The sequence below is a fragment of the Neomonachus schauinslandi genome, chromosome 7 (genome assembly GCF_002201575.2).
Source record: "Neomonachus schauinslandi chromosome 7, ASM220157v2, whole genome shotgun sequence".
In the NCBI taxonomy this organism is placed as follows: domain Eukaryota; kingdom Metazoa; phylum Chordata; class Mammalia; order Carnivora; family Phocidae; genus Neomonachus; species Neomonachus schauinslandi.
In genome coordinates this window covers 118,231,079-118,252,945 of record NC_058409.1, presented here as the reverse complement: position 1 = coordinate 118,252,945, position 21,867 = coordinate 118,231,079, and the positions used below count along the sequence as shown (strand labels likewise).

The 21,867-nt window shown below is 38.1% G+C and overlaps 1 protein-coding gene across 4 annotated transcripts in view; it reads right to left on the bottom strand.

Annotated features, from left to right (window-relative positions):
- Positions 1–21,867, bottom strand: part of OXCT1 (3-oxoacid CoA-transferase 1) — a 123,346-nt gene that overhangs the window by 40,370 nt on the left and 61,109 nt on the right. For all 4 annotated transcript variants that reach the window (XM_021700566.1, XM_021700574.1, XM_044917163.1 and 1 more), the window contains exons 10-13: positions 20,550–20,644; positions 18,848–18,896; positions 12,816–12,888; positions 12,124–12,199 (exon numbers count right to left, since the gene is read on the bottom strand). In XM_021700566.1, the coding sequence (XP_021556241.1) occupies positions 12,124–12,199; positions 12,816–12,888; positions 18,848–18,896; positions 20,550–20,644 (293 nt within the window). The remainder of the gene's footprint in view (positions 1–12,123; positions 12,200–12,815; positions 12,889–18,847; positions 18,897–20,549; positions 20,645–21,867) is intronic.

Below are 21,867 nucleotides of genomic sequence, written 5' to 3'. Positions count from 1 at the left end.
GACTTAACTCTTGTAAATCTGTTATTCCTAAATCAACATATTTAAAGTTTAGTGCACAAAATGTTTTACACAGTACCATCATTCACCCCTATTTTTACCATATTCACCACAGAAATAAGCTTGCCCACCACTCTACCCAAAGTGGTTAATATACCTAATACAACAACAACAAAAAAACAACAACAAAAAACAAAAACACCTAATAAATTTGTTGAATAAAACCCATCTCATTCACCACATTTAAAAAATAAAGAGCTGAGGTCTAGAAAGGTTAAGTAACTTCACAGAGATAGAGAGACAATTCAAAGTATACTTGAAAGGAAAATGGAAGGTTCTTTGTATTGGGATGTTGCATTTTTCAAAAGTAAACTTTTCCTCATAATGGAAACAATATTCCTATTAGATTACAAGATAGGAGAGATGAGTTCCAGGATTAGCTTAGTTACTAACTAGTTTTGTGACCTGAGTCAGATCACTTCATTTTTCTGGATTCAAATTCTCCAATAAAATTAAGGTGCTGTATAGCTGGATGATGTTAAAATTATATCTATACAGAAGTACAGATGAAACAAGATTGGCCATGAATGGATAATTGTCTAAACTGAATGTATGCATTTTACTATTCTATATTTGTATATATTTGACATTTTCTCTAATAAAACTTTTTCTTGTTAAAAATGCTGACCAAACATTATCTCTAAACCAAAAGAGTAAAGTGAGAAGTAAAGATTTCATCAACTAGAAATGCCAAATCCAGTTATTTAATAAAATTTAGTCTTCAAGATTCATTAGCCTTTAGCAGCAGGGTCACACTGTCTTCAGCCCTTTAGATTTATTCCCTGCTAAGTTGTATTGGCATCATTATTTATGAAATAACTACTAATGGTTTTCTAAGAGACCTCATCTAGCATTTGCAATATTTCCTCCCTTTTTTTAAAGTGGGTTGTTTAATGAGAAGGGGCTACAGCAGTCATACAAATACATCACTAGCCAAAGGGATAATAATTGAATAATTGAAAATATCAAACTCACTCATTGCTCATTCTCTCTGTAAAGAGGGAGGAGGAGGGGGAAAGAGGAGGAGGAGGAAGGAGAGGGAAGGAGGAGGAGGAAGAAGAGGAGAAAGAAGGAGAAGATGAAAACAACAACCAAATTCCCATTCCATGCACAGAAGTCTGCCTTCTGACACCAGAGAAAATGGAGGGTATACAATCAAAGACATTCTTACAATAGCTGCTGGGGGGCCAGGTAGCACCACAGCTTGGAATCAATCAGAAGTCTAGCTCACCTTTTTTCAGTCTCTGGTTTGAATACATGAGTTCCAGTACATGGTTGAAGTTCTTAGAACTAAGGAGTTGTTCACAAACACATCATATGCAACATAGCAAGGAGGGAAATACTTCCTTTCCTCCAGAGCCCAAAAAGACTCAGGTAGCAATTAAAAGACAAAATTTCCTTAAGATCACTGAAAATTGAGATTTCCAAAAAGAAAGTTTATTTCATATTCTCATGTCCCTTTGCCTATTTAGAAGATTAACACTGGTGGGGACCTAAGCTGAGTGAGCTGACTTACCAATGAATTTGCTATTGTTCGTTCCTGATCTTAATTTTTTTTAACTTCTATTTAGGATTCCCCTTTGCAATGATTCCCATATTTTTACAGTTCTGTTTCAATGTTTCTCATTTAAGAAATATTGAAGGCTGTAATTATTTTAAAAATCCTGGCAGAAGACCTGAACTCTTCCAAAGAATTCAATTGATAAATTATAAAAAACAATGGTAAATAAAATGGATAAAATACTTCATACATGAGATTTAAGCTATTTATATGTGATTAGGCAGTGAAGATTACAGAATCTGAGTGTGAGAGCTTTAAAAAATAAGATGCAGAAAAAAGCACAGGCAAATGGTCAATCCAGCACCTTTCACAACCCTAGCTTGAACTAAGATCATACATACAGCCTGTATCCTTCCAATTGCAATAGGTTGTATGCCACACAATGAAACAGTAACTTCTTTATCAAGTTTACAGAAATGTTGTAAGAATATTTATTTATTTTGCAGGAATTTTTATCTCTATCATGAAAGGCATTAGTTAAGTGCTTCCCAAAAGAACGTTTAGGTGAATACAAAGTACGTAAGAGCAAAGGAAACTATGATTAAATTCCTACGTCATAACTGGGTTACATAAGTAAACTTGAATGGTTAACTTTTTTTTTTTTAAAGATTTTATTTATTTATTTGACAGAGAGATAGAGAGCACAAGTAGGCAGAGGGAGAGGGAGAAACAGGCTCTCCGCTGAGCAGGGAACCGGACGTGGGGCTCAATCCCAGGACCCCAGGATCATGACCTGAGCTGAAGGCAGCCACTTAACCGACTGAGCCACCCAGGCGCCCCTGAATGGTTAACTCTTGATCCATCTCTTCATCTATAATAACAGGGATGGTTATATTTAACTCACATCATCCTATAAGGATTAAATGACAATAAATATACAAATATATAATACCTGGCCAATGGCATGTGCTTAATAGCTATTACTTCCCTCCTTGTAAAAATATTAGATTTATAATTTAGCTGTGGCTTTTATTTTTTTTTTAACTTTTTTTTTTTTTTATTTGAGAGAGAGAGAGAATGAGAGACAGAGAGCATAAGAGGGAGGAGGGTCAGAGGGAGAAGCAGACTCCCTGCCGAGCAGGGAGCCCCATGCGGGACTCGATCCAGGGACTCCAGGATCATGACCTGAGCCGAAGGCAGTCGCTTAACCAACTGAGCCACCCAGGCGCCCCTAGCTGTGGCTTTTAAACTTACTCATAGCTTTTAATCACCCACAAACAGTATCCTCCAAGTAAGAGGAAAATTCCTTATAAAACTAATGTATCAAATATGTTAGTCTATAAATATGCTTTTAGCCTGAAAAATACTGGATGTAAATAATAAAACTAAGAATTTCAAACATGTTTTCCAGATAGTCACAGATAAAAGCACTTTTGAATAACTAAATATAGTCTCCAAGTAAAGAGCAATAATAAATAGCTTGTTTCTAATAAATTTCACAAATACTAACTTGTCTTTTTAAAAAATGTATGCTCATTTGTGAAACTGCTGTATAAGAAGGAATCATTCTTTGCTCTTGGAAATTTTGCAAGCATTAAATGGGTCTCTAAATTGGGAAAGAAAATAAAGGTCCATCCATTGGGCCAGAGCAGTTTTGGGTTTTTTTATTCTGACACTCCTCCCTCTCTCCCCTTCCTCTTCCTCTTCTTCTCCACCCCCTGCCAACTAGGGGTCGGTCAGCTTTTATTCCCCAGGTAGAATAAACAGAGCTTGGCTAGGTTCTTCCATGGTCCTCTCTTCTGTCTAGGGCAGCTGGGAAACAGACTGGGCTGGGGGATCGCCCTGATGTACAGAAACCATAGATGGAGACACCCCTACATGTATGAAGGCTTAGCTGAATATGAGCTCAGAGGAAGACTTTATGGCAGCAAGGAAAGAGATGTTAAATCCGAACTTCTTTTATCTTGCTTTTGACGAATGTACAAGGATGACAGCTAGGAGACACCAGCATGTGAGACAGATCTCAGAAGCAGAATTTACAGAGAAAATGGCCAAAAACAAGTTCCAAGACCCAGGACGCTTGGCAAAATCAAAGAGTCCGGTAGGCACAGAGGATTGTGTGTGAAGGACTCTGAAGAAGAGCATGCTGTGGTCCTACTCCTTCTGCGCCAACAGCAAGGAGAGGGTAAGTGTATGCCTGCCCCTCACTCAAAGGACAGCAGAGCCTGGACGACAACTCCAGAGCATCCCGCCTCCAGGAGAGTCAGGACACAACTGGGGAACGGCGTGCCTGACTTCTACCTGAGAAAGCTGAAGTGACTGGGGGAAGTGGACAAGAAATGCATGAGTGCTTCCTAGGTGTGGGTCACAAGAAGGCTGGCCTAAAGATGCTTTGACATTTTCTCAATGGGATGCCACACAAATGAGAATCTCTGTGTGAAGTAGACCACAGGAAAACCGGAAGCTGCAGGAGAAACCCTCAGCCATTGTTCTCCAGGGCAGATGCTGCAGAAGGGGCCCAGAAGGGGGTCTCCAAAGACCCCACACATAGAGAAGGGATCAGCTTTCTCCGCAAGGACCAGAGAGCAGGGAAGCAGCTCATAGCACTTTGTAAGAACTCTTCAGCCCTATTTCCTTGCCTTCTGGTTCTCCTGAATTTTTACCCAGGTAGGTGCCTAACAGTGAATTGGGGGAGGAGGTGAATGAAGAAAAAAGCAGAAGAACGCCACACAAAACCTTTCCCAAATGCAGACAGCTGGCCTTGCCTCTAGTTGGGGAGTCATAGGGAGAGGAGATGCACTGCGTTTAAATGTATGTTGAAGCAATGTTCATTATTTTGAACTGGACTCTTTAAGTCTTGAATCAAAACAGAGTTTGTGAACTAAAGTGACCCAGTGACAGTTATTATATTATCGGATAATGAGCTGAAATGTCACGCAGAAGGAGAGTTTCCCTAACTAAATAAAGTTAAAGACACCATAGGAGATAAAAATAGCTGTGTTTTTATTTCATCCCACATGTAGAGCTTGTTCAACATACTGGATACAGGAAACACACATACATGTTTGTTACAGCTGGTCTGTTCAGACACATTCACTAACACAGAGAACAATCACCACCATGAATGTGATCTTTAAAATGACCAAGGCAGCAGCACTGAACAATATTTGATAAGAGATAATTAACTGCTAACAGCTAAAAGGAAGGCCTACAGAACAAAAGAGAAGAGGATTAAGTGAGGAGTAAGGCAGCAGAGTAAGGCTGTGCTGGCTCTTTAAACAGTCTTAGATGGCCGTTTTTAAAGAAATGCAAAATAATAGAATAGAAAAAATACCGGCATTGGTAATAGAATGAAAACAGTTTGAGTATGAATTGGGATAATTCTTCTGGACAGTAATTCATTATGCATCAAAAACCCTAAAAAATTGACCAACATATTCTACTTCTAGGGATTTATACTAAGAAAATCATCCAAGAAATATATAAAGACATAAGTTCAAAAATGTTATTAATGGTATTAAACAATACAGAAAAAAAAGTAGCTTTCAAGTATTATAAAACAGGCAGTGCAGGACTGTGATCTCTGAGAGAAGGAAAACCAGTGAGGTAGGCCTACCAATGCCCCAGCCTACTGCTTAGAAAGGGGAACCCAGTGCAGGGAGGGGAACCCAGGTGGAACCCAGTAGCCCTGCTGGGTTCAGAGAGACCTAGTCAACTAGAATTTGACTAGAGATCTCAAAATACCAAAATAGAGGTATTTGTTGAGAAACTAAAGTCTTCTCTCAACTAACCGTAACAAAGTTGAAAAGCAAATATTGAAAGAATCAGCCTCAGTGACATCTATAAGACTTGTACTGTAAGAAACATCAAAGGAGGTCCTTCAAGCAGGACAATAACATTAGACAGCAATCTGGGTCAATGTAAAGGAGAAGTGCAGGAAAGAGCAAATACGTTGGGAAATACATAACTTTCAGATATAAATTATACTACATAATAAAAATATACAAAACATACACTTTTTTCCCTCATTTTCAATCTCTTTAAAAGAGAGTTGAATGCTTAGGACAAAAATAACAAAGTATCATGGGGTTTAAAACAAATGCAGAATAAAATGTATGACCAACAGGATAAGGGCAGGGAACAGAAGTTTACAGCTGTATGGTTCTTACATTATATGTAAAGTGATATGGTATTACTTAGACTGTGATCAATAAAAGGTGTGTATTGTAAACCCTTGAGGAACTACTGGGAAAAAAATAAGAAAATAAGTCAATAAGTGAAGATAAAATGGAATCATAAAAAATGCTTAACTGACCCAAAAGAAAAGAGGGGAAAAAAAAACTCAGATGGGCAAATGGCAAAAAAATCATATGCTGATAGATTTAAGCCCACATGTTGATAATCATATAAATGTAAACGGCCTAAACCTCCAATTAAAAGTCAGAGATTATAAAACTGGATAAAAGATCAAGACCTAACTATATATTAACTACAGAACTCACTTAATATAAAGACATTAATAGGTTGCAGGTAGAAGAATGGAAAAAAATACACCATGCAGAGTGACTATATTAATATCAGACAGCAGACTTTAGAATACAAAATATTACCAGAAATAAGGTGGGATATAATAATAGAGGTTAATTTGTTAAAAGAGCCTAACAACCTTAACTGCGTACTAATACAACCAATAATGGAGCTCTAAAATATAGAAAGCGAAAGGTAATACAACTGAAAGCAGAAGATGCCAAATGCACAATTACAGCTAAAGATTTCATTACTCCTGTCTCAATAACTGATAGGACATAGAAAACTGATAGATAGAATGCTATCTATCTACTTGACCTAACTGAGTTATAGGACATTCTACCCAACAAGAGCAAAATACATATTCTTTTCCAGTGCAGCTGGAACAGTCACTACAAGAGACTGTATTCCAGGCCATAAATAAATTTCAAACTTAAAAGGATGGAAACTATATAAAGTATGTTCTCTGACCTCAAGACAACTAAACTAGAAATTAATAAAGTTATGTGGAAAATCACCAAATATCTGGAGGTGAAGTGACATACTTCCAAATAACCAACAAGTCACAGAAAAAAATCACAAAGGGAGATTAGCAAGTATTTTGAAGAAAAAGGGAACTGAAAATGAAAACACAGTATGTAAAAATTTGTGGAATGTCACTAATACAGTGCATGGAGAGAAATTCATAGCATTACTTGCTTATATTAGAAAAGAGGAAAGGTTTCAGACCAATGACCTAAGGCAGGAGTCGTCAAGCTTTTCTGTGAAGTGCTACAAGGCAAGTATTTCAGGCTTTGCAGTCCATACAGTCTCTGCTGCGACTACTCAGCTCTGCTGCTGCAGCACTAACAGGGCTATAGCTAATACATAAATGAACGGATGTGGCTGTGTTCCAGTAAAACTTTATTTCAAAAAGAGGCAGCAGGCCAGAGTCGGCACACGGGCCACATGCGTGGACCCCCGCTAGAACATCAGCTCCGTAACCGCAGAGAATTTCATCTGTTTTGTTAACTGCTGCATCTTTTGAGAGGCAAGAACTGGACATGGCCCTTAATACTTGCCTAATAAATATCTGTTGAGCGAACTAATTTAATCCCCAGAACAAGCATATGAGTTAAACACTCTCATTTTATAAATGAGTATACTAAAACAAAATGATCTGCCATACCACCAATAAGTGGCAGAACTAGTATTTTAAGCATAGGTCTAATCCCTAAATTCTGTACACTTTCCACTACATTACACTGATATGGCAAAAGTATTACTGAATAACTGTAAAGACATAATACCACACATACATATTTTCTCCACCATTTTCCTTACCTCTGGTTTGTTGAACAAGACAAATATGTTAAATCCATCTCTACATCTGTATGTTTATATCTTTATGCTTAAATCTTTACATTTCTATATCTGTATCTATGGATTTAATATTTAGACTATACTTGATGCAATTAAACCACTAGATTAAATCTTTTTAATTTTTAAATTTTTTCCCAGCTTTATTGAGATATCATTGACATAACATTGTTTAAATCTTGAACACAAACCTCTTTAGTTGTACAAACAGAAGACTAGAGAGTTAGCTTTATTTAAAAAAGACACAACTCAAATACCAAACCAATTTTATGCACTCATACATCTAGCATAACATGAGTACACCAATTCTTATTTCTTCTTTTAAAATGCACAAAGAAATTAAAAAACTGTGAGGGAAAAACAAACACAATATGTCCTGTTTTCCTTTGCCTTAAGACTCCCTCGTTTCAATTCTCCCCACACAGAGGGAGCAGACCCTTGACTGCTGTGTTGCTCACACGGAGCAGCCGTGTCCGGCGGGCCGTGGTTGCACACTTTCCGTGACTAGCTTCCATTGCTGCTCATACACATCTGCTTCCCTTCACAAGTCAATAATCTATGGCAGCTGTTTTCCAAAAATAGGCATTAGGAAAGCCAGAGCAGTTCTGAATGCAAATTCAACGAGCTACACATCTGTCCACATTTTCATAGCTTGCCTGGGGTTTTACCGTCGTCACGATAATCAGGGAACTCGAAGGAGCCAATGATTATTTTGTCACATTTTCTCTCTTTGGATGCTCAGGGCAGAATTTTTAAAACTCTGTGTACAGGAGACCAGCACTGCATACTAAGAAGCTATGAAAGGATAAGACAAAGAGTATCCATACCATTTGCCTGCCTTAAAAGCGTAGTGTTTATTGTAATCTGACATTGTGATGATTGATGGGGATGCCATGATGCAGAGAAACTCAAGGCTTTACAACCATTGAAAGATTATTCAACTCAGTAAAAAGATAAAAAGTATATGAAAAATGATATAATAAAGCCAAACTTTTCAGCTTAACTGCCAGATCTTGCAATAAAAATATATCTAAATTTTAATAATCAACATAAATCTTTGGGACAAACAGAAATAGATTGCTCACTGAAACTTTATATAAAGAGGATAAGCTGTATATTATCCATAACCAATAAGAGCAAGAAATGTGTCCTCAAAGGGTTTAATTTTTGGTACTTGAATATGAGCTCATGATAAGCAGGTTGTACTAGCTACTGTAAAACATAGTCTTGCTTACGAGAGTGTACTTTTTTTCTTTTTTAAAGATTTTATTTATTTATTTGAGACAGAGAGTGAGAGGGAGGAGGGTCAGAGGGAGAAGCAGACTCCCTGCCGAGCAGGGAGCCCGATGCGGGACTCAATCCCGGGACTCCAGGATCATGACCTGAGCCGAAGGCAGTCGCTTAACCAACTGAGCCACCCAGGCGCCCCACAGAGTGTACTTTAAGGCAAATATTCCCTCTTTAATGTTAAGAAACAGAGCACTGAAGAAGATAAAAATAGCCACTATTTATGGAGTGCTTTTAGTGGCCACTTTTCGTTTTCTTCTCAATTAATCCTAACAAAAACATGTGCTCGGGATTGTATGATTTGTTAGGGAGAGAAGTGAAATTCAAATTTATTACAAACTAAAGCTCATGGTCTTGACTCTTAACCTATTCTGCATTCGAAAGAGTCAAAATATACACCATGCATCACATATGAAGAATCCAAGAAGTGATTATCAGTTACTAAAGGAACAAAAGAAAAGCTCACCAGAAATAACACTACTGAGGTGCCTGGGTGGCTCAGTCAGTTAAGTGCCCAACTCTTTGTTTCGGCTCAGGTCATGATCTCAGGGTTGTGAAATTGAGCCCTGTGTCGGGCTCTGAGGTAGGCATGGAGCCTGCTTAAGATTCTCTCTCTCTCTCTCTCTCTCTCTCTCCCTCTGCCCCTCCCCACGCCCCCTGCTCACGTTCTCTCTCAAAAAAAAAAAAAAAAAAAAATGACACTACCAACTTCCACTACCAAAAGAGTGGAACCAGACACAAGTACACTTTTTATGCTTAGTTTTTGTTCCTTCGGAACTCCAGAGTTCTCCATCACCACCCCACCAGGTCCAGTCATTTGGAAACACATGAGCGCTGACAGTATTAAGAAAATTATAAAGTAACAAACCACTGATATTTTAATCACTCACAGGAATCTCCACAGGATATGTAAAGATGTGATACATGTTGAAAAATCTTTCCTACACAGGACAACTACAGAATGTATGTGAGAGCTTCCAGCCTCTCTGTGTGTTAAACCATAATATAAACAAAACATATACTGACTTTTTAAAGATGCCCGTGTTCCCCGAAGACAAAAATGTGTTGAACATGTTTCTGCTCCATGCTAATGACCACTGTGCAAACTGATTTCAAAACTGGTTAACAGTCCAAAGAAACAGACATATTTAAAACTCGATTGTTTCTGTTCATAGTAACTAATTCTATTCCCTTCTCTGCCAGGTACCCCCAACTTCTTTTTCTCGAGTTACCACGTAATAATAAGCCATTTATTTAGCTGTACTGTGTGTCAAACTCATATACATCATATACAAAGTGATATGTACTTCGTATACATTACATCATTCCTTCCTTTCTATAACCCTATAAAGTAAGTAGCATCCTATCATTCCCATTTTACAGACGAAGAAAAGCAGGCAACTGCTTCAGGTACACTGCTAGCAAGGGACAAAACCGGGTTTCCACCCATGTCTGTCTCACTACAGGGCCCTTGCTCTTACCCACTAAGCTATGAGAGCCAGACAGGACACCTGAAATAATCTAATCTCCAATCCTCATTTTATCGACAGGGATGCTTAAACCTGAAGAGTTTAAGTGACAGGTTCAAGGTGACACCTTGATTACTGGGTAGAGTCAGGGCTAGAACCCAGGGCTTACATTTTTATGTTCCTTCTACTACTCCATGTGGCCTTTTTCTAAAATTTGAAAATAGAAATATATTCTGATTCTCTATACAAATAAGTATTCCCAGAAACTGTCGATCTGATTCACCGTACAACATTCAGGAGATCCTCCCTAATTTCTCTGAAGCCTCCAAAAGCTGCCAACTCTTACAACCATGGCTGATCTAGAATGATAAACATGTTTAAACTAAAATAACAATATATTCCATAGTTTGCTAAGGGTTCTTATTAGTAATGGTTCAATGATATTTCTCCCTTACATTTTATTTCTTTTATTATTTTTATTTTAAATAAACTCTATCCCCAGTGTGGGGCTTGAACTCATAACCCTAAGATCAAGAGCAGCATGCTCTACCGACTGAGCCAGCCAGGTATCCCTCTCCCTTACATTTTAAATGTGATTTATGATTATTCTTTAATATACTGGTTCTCAAACTTGGCTACAAGGTTGCTTTTAAAATGCTCAGTGCCGGGGCACCTGGGTGGCTCAGTCAGTTGAGCGTCTGCCTTCATCATGATCCCGGGGTCCTGGGATCAAGTCCCGCATCGGGATCCCTGCTCAAGAGGGGAGCCTGCTTCTCCCTCTGCCTGCAGCTCCCCCTGCTTGTGCGTTCTCTCTCTGTCAAATAAATAAATAAAAAATAATAAAATAAAACACTCAGTGCGTAGGCTACATCCCACATTAATTAAATTGGAAAACTCTGGGAGTGGGACCCAGGCGTCAATATTTTTTAAAACTGTCAGGTGATTCTAATATGCAACCAAGTTTGAGAACCAATTAAATTATTAATAATTATTCAAACTTTAAAATAATATTTCATGGTTTATTAGATCAAAAGAGCTCTCTAACACTGTCATCAACTATATTAATTCACCTTCCTCAAAAAATTAGCAGAGAAAATAATCTAAGCGATTTCAGAAAAACTTTCAAATCATAGAACACCAGCATCAGTTGCTTAAACTCTTTATAGCTGACGATACAGAAAAACACACAGAAATCCTTAGGTATACACACAGAAAGAGTAACCTGAGCTACCAGCCAAAATGAGCTCATAATCATGGACATGCATTATTTGTTTCCATATACATATCAAAAAGCAACAACCTGGAATGTAACAAACCACACTCATAAATTAAGTCAACTGATTGCAGTCCTTTTTCCAAAGCTGATTCTAAGTGGTTTTTCCTTGATTTAGGCCATTAGTAAGTGAAAACTGTTTGCATTTCACAAGCATGTTTAAACATCACAAGTTTTGTACTCCATAACAGAAGACAATGTGATTGATTACAGAGGAGGTCACATGACCAACCAATCAAGAGAGGTTTTTAATCACCATGAATAAGAAAATATAGCATCAACATAAAATTAATGAACTTGTTAACTGTTCTTTCTAATTATAAAAAGAGCTATAACAAACATTGGTATTTCTTATTTTTATCAGAATTAACCCATTTATTTATAATCTTCCCCAGTTCTCTGTTCCTCATGGAAAATTATGTTTTGGTCTTGACCCTACCTTTTTAGTTCCAACTACACAGTAAACAGGCAAAGTCAAGTAGTTCTCAGTAGCTGTTGTAACAAAATTTGACTAAAATATTAAATATTATTAAAATATTTCCTTATTTTTATAATAATTATATAGTGCTCTCATAGCAATTCAACAAGATTTTGCTTAAAAAATAATTATGGTGACCCAAGCATAAGTTAGAAGAAAAATGTCTACTTACAGGTATCATCCAGTTAGCCAGGTCACCATATTTGGAAACCTGCATTGCTCCTAGCATTGTTAGATTGACATGCCCCCTGAGAGAGAAAAAGGAAATATAAAGCAAACTTCACAAGCTTTATGTCCCATTTGCTTGAAATTGCCAGCAATTAAAATAATTCTATACCCTCCAAAATAAATTTGCTTTCTCCCACCCAACACCCGATTTTCCAAATCAATCAGCTCAAGCTGAAGTAGAGAAATAACCATTAAGAGTTCTTGAAAAAAAGTATAGCTTATATTGTCTCCAAAAACAAATTAAAAACAGGTGTACACAGTGACTTTGTTTCCTTTGGTGAGGGGGAATGTGGCTTGATTTGAAGGCAAACACTAGCTAGAAAATGAAAACACAGTTTTGTAGAAAATGTGAGGATCCTCAGAAAGAACTTTAAAAATGTTTACTTCAATATTCTCAGCACATAGATATATATTCCATTTGGGGGGTTCTTTTAATAACAGTGAGTTCAATGTTCCAATTCCCAACATTCAATGTTGGGAATTGGAACATTTCCTATCCTGGTGCAGCTGAATGAGCCCATGACCATTTTCTGGCTGGGAGACGTGGCTACGTTTCGGAGCCTTGCTAACACGTTCAGGGGATGACTCAGTTCATTCCATGCCATGTGAAACATGAGGGGTTCCGTTGTTACATACCCTCTAATCATCGCAAATGATTCATCGCTGGAGAAATAAGAGGCTCCTGGAAGAACAGTAACTGTTTCCTTGCCTAAACACACATACACAAGAAAGGAAACAAAGGAAAGAAAAAGCCATTAGATTTCTAAGAGTGGAAATCATGCAGCGAGAGGTCTATACCTTCTCTGCTTCCTAAAGAACTGAGGCCCCTTTAACCAAACTGCTGTGGCAATGGGGGTGTGGGAGACACAGTGGAACTGTTGCCCTATGAGGAGGAGTATTTAGTCAGGGCACTGTTCAGATTTGCCCCTGCACGGTGACAGCAGAAAGCAGACCAACTTTTAATTTTATTATTGTTTTTGAAATTCTCTACAAAGCACCCCCTGTCGCCTCTAACCATTCCCACCCCTCCCCAGCCCCACCCCCTCCACAAGCCCCTGCAAAATGCTGATGAGAGTGAGGGAAAAGGTGTCCCTGGGATGCACCTGTCAGAATCCAGTGCTACTGTAAGTCACTGGAGCAAAGAGATTGTGGAATAAGCATGAAGAAGCACAACTTTGAAGGGAATGACACAGAAGATACTCCTCAGATGTTTCTTAAAAATCAAGAAATGATCTAGAAAGTGAGGTGCCCCCTAATTCCTTAATATCATTAGGCCTGAATCTCTTCTTCTAATCTCTCTCAGCCTCGTATTTCCTTTCTTGCTCCTGTTTCTGTTAAAACTCATAGGACTTTGATGAGATCAGGGAATAGCATCCTAATGCTGGCTCACATATTTAATGGTAACTTCCAAGAGGTCCTCTTGGAAAGACCTCTTCCAACACTTATACTTCATAACCAAAGTTCACAGCTGGGAAGGATCTTCAAGGTCATCCAGTCCCCACACAACCAATCGTATCACCTGCCTCATATACTTCAGCTGTTTTCTTTTTGTGATCCATTTCCTGTGTGTCCAGTGCCCAGGAGGAAGCTTCTGGTCTTAACCAGAAAAGTGCTCACATGCCACTTTGCCAAACAGAAGTCAACTGTATGAGAACACCACATGCATTATCCAAGTGTAATAAAGCCGTCAAAAAGAAGGGGAAGAGAAGTTATGATTCGAGGGCTGGACCAGAGAAAAGCTGGACCAGAGTGGTCAGATCATGCCCAGGTGTGCAACATAGCTGTACCCTCACAGCTTCTCAAGCCTTGCCTGAAAGCTAAATTCTCTAATGACATCCCTCTCCATTTGAGCTCAAGTAGAGAGAAAGAGGCTATTTTTATCAAGCTGAAATATTTATTCCCCAAGGGAGTTTGATTCTAGACAGGGGAAACATTTTCACATCTTCCGAAGTACTATAAAGATGAAAGGTTTGGAAAATACTTTCTGGTGTGGTCAGTAGGGGCTTTTAGGAAGCACATAAGATTTGGATAATGCATGCAAAGTCCTTACTACAGCACCTGGCACAGAGAAAGGACTCCATAAACATAAGCTTTTATTATTGTCATGTTTATTATTCCTCACTCCAAACCAACTTTATAAAAGAGACAATGCCATCGCCCCTCTAGGGATAAATGCTACAGGACCCAGCAACTGGCTTATATGGTGGAGTTATACAGCCAGCCTGGGAGCTCTAGGTTTCAGGACAGGTGAAATACAACTAAACTTGATCCTAACGCAACTTCCATATCCAGCAAATTCGGTTCCTCACCATTCCTGTGAGGTGGATATGCAAGGACCAAGAATGTGTAGGACAAAAAAGCAGAGAAACATAAAAATCTCAATTCTTTGTTCTGCAGGTGCTAAATCACAATGACTTCTAAAGGGCAATCTCCACCAGCTGACAGTACATAGAAAGCATTATTTACCGCTCACAGGAAACCTGGAGATCAGTGCGAGGCTTTGGCTCAACCGATATGATTTATGGAGCATAGTTTTATTTAAGAGCCCAGAAAACAACGCTCATAAAAAATAGTTATTGTCAGGCACCTGCTAATACATTCTGGCATGTTATAAATTACATTCTCTGGAAGCCAAGTTAGTTGTCAGTATCTTTAAATATCCAATATCTAAATAAAAATAGATGTCCTGAAGTTGAATCCATGTTTTTCAAATACAATGTCCAAATTTGGTCAAGAAATAACTGTAATCAACATACAATCAATATCTTAATGAAAAAGAACTTTCTTATTTGACTATTCCTGATTAACTTCTGTTTCCTCCAGTTCTTCTCTGTGTCTAGATCCTTTCATGATATTTGGGCAAACACAGTTCTTCAATTTCATAGTTACTGAGGCCTTTGGCTCATGATTTAACATGTCATTTACTCAACATCAAGTAAATGGCTGCTTTGTGCCTTAAATAGTGTTACAAACCAAACACAGATGCCCTAAACTAATGGTTCTCCAACTTTAACACCCACCAGAATTACATGGAGGGTAGATCTCTGAGCTAAACTCCCAGAGTTTGTAATTCAGTAGGCTTGTGATGGGGCCTGAGAATCTCTATTTCTAATTAGTCCCTGGTGATGGTGATGCTGATGCTGTACCACACTTCGAGAACCACTGCCCTAAGCAAAAGGAATATACTATTCAGCTAGAGAGATAAATACACATGAATAGTTAATTACAAGGCAAAATGAGAGACACTAGATGTGTTATAGGTTCAAAGGAGGGGCATTTTTGAACCACAGAAGATCAAATGAACTGGAGCTTGAAGAACGGGTATAACACATTTCAATAGTAAATTACTGATAAGGAGATGGGGATGCAAAAAGAAGGGGACAGAACCAAAACTCTGATAGGCACAGGAAGAGCAAAGGCATGGAGGAAGGAAGGCATGAGTCACGATCAGAACAGATCCAGTAGTGCAGGATGGGTGGACAGGGGAGTCCTTGAAGGGTGTAGTGGAAGATGAAGCTGGAAAGGGCAGGTGCAACTATCAGATAGATCTTGAATGCTATACTATTTGTACCTTAGTCTGCAGGCCTGTGATTCTTCATCTGTGGCACAAGGGCCTCCAGAGAAGGCATTATTGACATTTGGAGCTGGATAACTCTTTGAAGGGGGCCTGTTTCAGTTATTGTAGAATAACTGACAGCATCCCTGACCTCTACCTACTCCCTGACGATAACACTGGCAATCAAAAATGTCTCCAGACATTGTCGAATATCCCCACTTGCTTACTGAGAACCAGTGCCCTAGAGGCACATGGCAGGGGCCAGGGATATTTATAAGACATGAGGTTAACATGGTGGTTCTTTCTAAAGCAGTTTTAATCAAAGGTAAGTCATTTAAAACACTGTATATTAAAAGAAAACACAATTAAGAAATAGAGAAGACAGATGGTTAAGTGTCTGCCTTCAGCTCAGGTCATGATCCCAGGGTCCTGAGATCGAGCCCCATGTTGGGCTCCTGGCTCAGCGGGGAGCCTGCTTCTCCCTCTCCTTCTGCCTCTCCCCCTGCTCATGATCTCTCTCTCTCTCTCTGTGTGTCTCAAATAAATAAATAAATAAATCCTAAAAGAAATAGAGAAGAATGCAAAATGTACATTAATATGAAAGCTGAAATGTGAGACTCACTGGAAATTTCACAATTGCATCAGAATACTGCAACTCTTAACAGGACCTCTGAAATGTTACTGTAAGCACAGCCTTCTGCCCCTTTGTAAAACTTAGGTTAGCAGTGGGTATAGTGCAATGTGTAGAGGAAAAGGCCAGGAGACTATGTGTGAGTCCAGTCCTAGCAATGGGATCCTGGGGACATCACATCACTATTCTGGGCCTCAGTTTCCCAATCTGTACAATAAGTTTTCACGTGAGGCTCAAATGGTATATAAGTATGAAAAAGTATGCTGCAAACCAAATAGTGCTGTAAGGTGGTAATTCATTTTTTCATAACTTTGAGATTATTTAGAAGGGATCCCTAGAAATAGTTGTGTTATTTTAAAATTTTAATACACTGATTATACCCAGAAATAGAACTCTTTGTATTTATTCCAAGGGATTTCTATAAAAATCCTTTCAGGGACACCTGGGTGGCTCAGTCGGTTAAGCGTCTGCCTTTAGCTCAGGTCACGATCTCAGGGTCCTGGGATCAAGTCCTGTATCAGGCTCCTTGCTCAGGGGGGGAGACTGCTTCTCCCTCTGCCTGCCACTCCCCCTGCTTGTGCACTCTCTCTCACTCGCTCACTCTCTCTGATAAATAAATAAATAAATAAATAAATAAATAAATAAATTCTTTAATTAAAAAAACCCTTTCAAATTAATACAAGCAAGGGGCTGATCTTCCAGGTAACTTCCAAATTTGGGGAGTTGAGGAGACCACCAATATATATTCTGGGCTCTTTAGCTTGAAGTATTTCCTCCCTAATTTAGACAGCTCCAAAATCAAAAGTAACATAAATCCTAAGCAGAACTTGGATGAAAGAATTAAAATATTAATAAGGTGATTTGCAGCTTGGTTTCCCAAAAGCAATGAATTGTTGTTTTACAAAGCAGTCTAAGACTATGCATGGTATTTCAGGAGTTAAAATATAAAACTAGTGGCTTCATTACAATTGAGTTACTTTTAAGCTCATGGAATCAGAAATGCCTACTGTCCAATAATCACTGAAAAGATTAACTACTTTTCCAAGGAAAGTGGGTTCTATGAACTCAGGCCTAAAATTTGGAAAACGGAGTTATTCATTTTGCAAATAACTCACTAACATCATAAATTAATCAAACCAAGCAGCAAATATTTTCACAGATCAATGAGCTATTGCTAAAGGGTACAGTACAATTAAATTACAGCCTTAGTTAAATGTCATTGCTTTATCACAGTGGGCCTTTCAGGGTTGAGTCGTGTTAGCTAATTCAACTATTCAACCAGAAGCGGTTTTACTTCCAAAAATTCTAAGTTTCAAACATCAATTCTACTTGGCAGCTGGCCTTTATGTTCAGCTAATATTGCTGCTCTTCTGAGATTTTCATGTACTATTTTTGAATGTGAAGTACGAATAATACTTTTGTGGGGGTAGAGTGAATTCAAGAGTAAAAGAGGGTAAAGAAAACATGCTAGAGTATAAAAATTAGCTTCTTATGAGCAGCCTCAATGTAAGGATAACCTTCAGCCCCAAAAAGCATGGGCAGTCACAATGCCCAAAGGGTCTGGCTTGGTTTTTTCTCCTCTAGGCTACTACGACATGCAACTGTATGTCACAGTCAAATAAAAGGCTTAATAATAAAAGGCAAAGCATATAAATGTGGGAATGAAGAAGACAGGCTAGAGTGACAGTTCAAAAATCTCTATTACTCACATCACTGGGTTGTACTTAGTGGCAGAGTACAACTCTAAATAACCTTGAACCTCTGCAGGATATGCTCTTCTATTCCAATGATGACTAGGGGACAGTAAGTATTGCTCAGAACAAAAACCCCTGTGTGCCAGATCTTTTCTTTTTGCCTCTATGGATCCACTTGTCATCCTTCACATCACAAGAAGGCAGACATATTTCAACCTGGGATTGGCCAATGGAAGGCACAAGAAGAAGATCCAGTAGAAAAGACCCCCACCCCTCGTCCAGGTTTCTGTAAGATGGCTGCATTCCTCTACCAAAGGCCATAGACCCTATTAGGTGGCCCTCTCCCACTGCTGTCCCTTAAGGCCTCAGGGTGACAATAACTCCCTGTGGTGCTTCACCATCCTTTCCTGGTTTCCCTCAATCTTAGTCATACCCTTGTAAATTGTCCTTTCCTTTAATTCTCATTACCCCATTTGGGGAGTGCTCTCTATGTATAGCCTGGACCCTGACTGATTGACCCACCAAAGCTCTTGCCATTATATGTAGCCCCACCTGCAATTTCTCCATTATTTGAGTCTTCCCTAAGTAAGAGATGATCTCTGAAGGGCAAGCCAGGCAAAGAAGAGACTGGGAAGGCTTCTCTCCCCACTCCTCAGTGAAAAACACAATTGGAGCACTCTCCAGGAAAAGACAAAGAAATCACGCCCAACTCCTTTCTCTTATTTGGCAAAGAACTAAATTAACAGCAAAGGAAAACACTGGAAAAACATGTAATGAGGGAGTTTACCTGCATTGATTAGATCTGCATCAACTTCATTTTGTAGTGGATATGGACCCTGTCAAAGCACACACTGAATTAGTAAGTTTCTCACTGAATAACATATTAAAATCATAACAAAAACAACTTCTCTAAGAACCCTAGGAAATTACTATCAAAAGACTTGAGATGAACCTTTTAAAAATAATTCCAGTATTTTCATGGCTGTCGCTCATATTGATTAGTCTTTCCTATACTAATAACTGTGATGAAAAGTATTTCCTAAAAATTACCAAAGTTTGAAAGAAATGTTACATTATTAGAAATATAGGTCAAATAAAACAAAAAGTTAATTATTTAGTACGTACTATGCAGTCAATGTTACTCATAAATCTTCCTGGTGGTATCAGTGACTACAAACAAAATGGCTGCCTTATTTGACCAGAAGGATGCAGAGGCAAAGTTTCATCTTTTTGGTATGCAGCATCTAAAGGCTCGAATTTGGAGTCCTATCCTTATCTCTCACAACACCTAAGTTTTGATGCCCTTATTTTCCCTTTGCCTGGTTACTCCCAGTTTTGCTTTTTAATTTTGTATGTATTTTTATAAGGCATCTCTACATTACTTGAATGGGGTGAGTAGTTTCATAACATAACATATAGTAAACAAAACAGGAGGAAATGGAAAAAGGAGTCGGGGAGGCAATAAGACAGAATCAAGAGTGAGGAAATCTGAGCTGGGAAATTCTAACATGCTTTCAAAAAGAGGGACCAAATAATGTATCGTTTAAATAAACTGAAGTGGCAACTAACGTTTTAGGACTATGTAAATTTTCCCTTTAAACACTGACCATGGATAATATACATCAACTCATTTCCCTTGTCTCCTAAATGAGGGAATTGGTCACTCTATAAATAATCACATTTTTAAGATATGGGAGTCTTTGACTGCAATATGAATCTTTTATCCAGACTCATATCAGTTTTGTGCTTCTGAAGATGGTCACGATTACTGCCTCAATCAGTATCAACTATATGCTCATGATCACTATTTATGTCTTAAAGACGAGATATACACTTTCCATATATACAATTTTTATTGCATTAACAGTTAAGATCTACTGAGAACAACAGGAGGTTAGAAATCTTATAAATTGGCCAAACTATAAATAATCTCCGCCATAGTTAATATTACATTAAAAATGTCACCCAGAAAACAAAAGTATTTCTTATTATTATAGTATTGAATTAAAAGTATATCCAAATTCTGTGAGAATGTTGAGCTCATCTGGAAGGTTAATCTTGAGGAAGAGAAAAATTCTTCCGTTTTGAACAACATGGCCTCAAAATGAGAATTAGCTAAGAAGAATTTTTTTGAATTAATCAAAAAATGTCCCTGTTCCTCAAGTAAAAACCTTACTTTTCAGTTTCTCATTCAGAGTCTTATTGATCATTATTTAAATACAGAATTTTTTATGACCTTCATTATCTTCTCCAACCACACAAAAATTAAAAAAGTTATCTGAACAGGACACTGTGAGGTCTTTCTGAAGCAGGTACACGAGGGGAGGTAGACACTGACAAGCTGACACAGGACAAACAGAAAGCTCAGATAGTCAGGAAACTACCTTAAAAATAAGGCTGGGAACTTTAACAACTCATAGAAGATTTCACTAGATGGACTATCTCGTTTTCCACTGAGACTGGATAAATAAAACATTAATCTGTCTTACCAAACCCAGGATTCCATTTTCACTTTGCAGATGAACTGTGATATTTGGGCTGATAAAGTTGCTGGCCAGAAGTGGGATTCCTATGCCCAAATTAGCTGGGGAAAAAAGATGTTAAGGTCCACTATATAAAAGGTAAAAACATTATGCCATATATCTGGCACATATATAAATCTGAACTTCTGAACTTTAAGGGCACTTGCTCTGAATGTAATCACTGAATACATTCTCCCCTCACTCTCCAGGCACTATTTTGTAATCTCTTTAAAACAGAAAATCTCTAATTTCAATAACATTAATGTGCTTTCCTGTAAAGATATCAAAGTGGTGGCTTCAGAGGTCATTTTTATTGTAAGACATATTTTATTTTCGTTAATGCACTTAGCAAATTTGAACTGGTAGATTACGACTTATTGTGACTGACATATTATTAAACATGCCTTGACCTTTGTTTAAAAGTAATTTTCACTATTCAAAACTCCAAAAAATAACAATGACTTAATATTCTCAAAAAGGGGTATCATTTTTAAATTAAAAAGAAAGTTTTCTGACAATATCAAAATGTCTGTCTAAAACCATAATGATTCCTTTGGGTCACTGGGATAACATTCATTGGTAACTGAATTCTTCAAGATACAAAGAAGAAGGAGGAGGTGACTAAGTTTCAGTGAATATAATTGAGACTATATAAAAAGTAGCTAAGCTAAAGCATTGAGGAGCTGAGAGTTTGACTCTTCTTCCTCAAATGATCAAAACTGGGTCCTGATTTGTCTGTAATGGTGTAGATTTAATCTTGTCTCCCAACACAAACAGGCTGATCAAATCAGAGATACCCACACCACCTGGAACTGCTGTCCATACTGTCCACTACCACCACACGCTGCAGGACTGGCCAGAATTAGAGCAAAGAATGATGGCACTCTGATGAGATTCCAGGAACAGTGAGATCTTTATGAATCAGAGCCAGAAAAAATAAGGTTTGTATGTGATGCAATATTACAGACTATGAAGGCTGGCAAGACGATTCAATGAACCAAAACACTGCTTGTAGACATGGTAACTCTAAGAAGCTCTGACAATAGCTACTTGGTTCATTTCTTACCAAATCACAATCTAGTGTAGTGTAGTTGGTACTTCGTTTCTCACAGTGATATACAGATCACACTGAGATATTAATTTCATTATGAGCAAGTATTTTCAGATAAGGGAATGACAGAGACAAGCTTCATACCTGAATTCTTTCACCATATTCTATAATTTTTTCAGCTCTTTAATGCTTTTTAGTGGGTCAAATGCCAGGGATAAAGAAGTCTGTGTACTC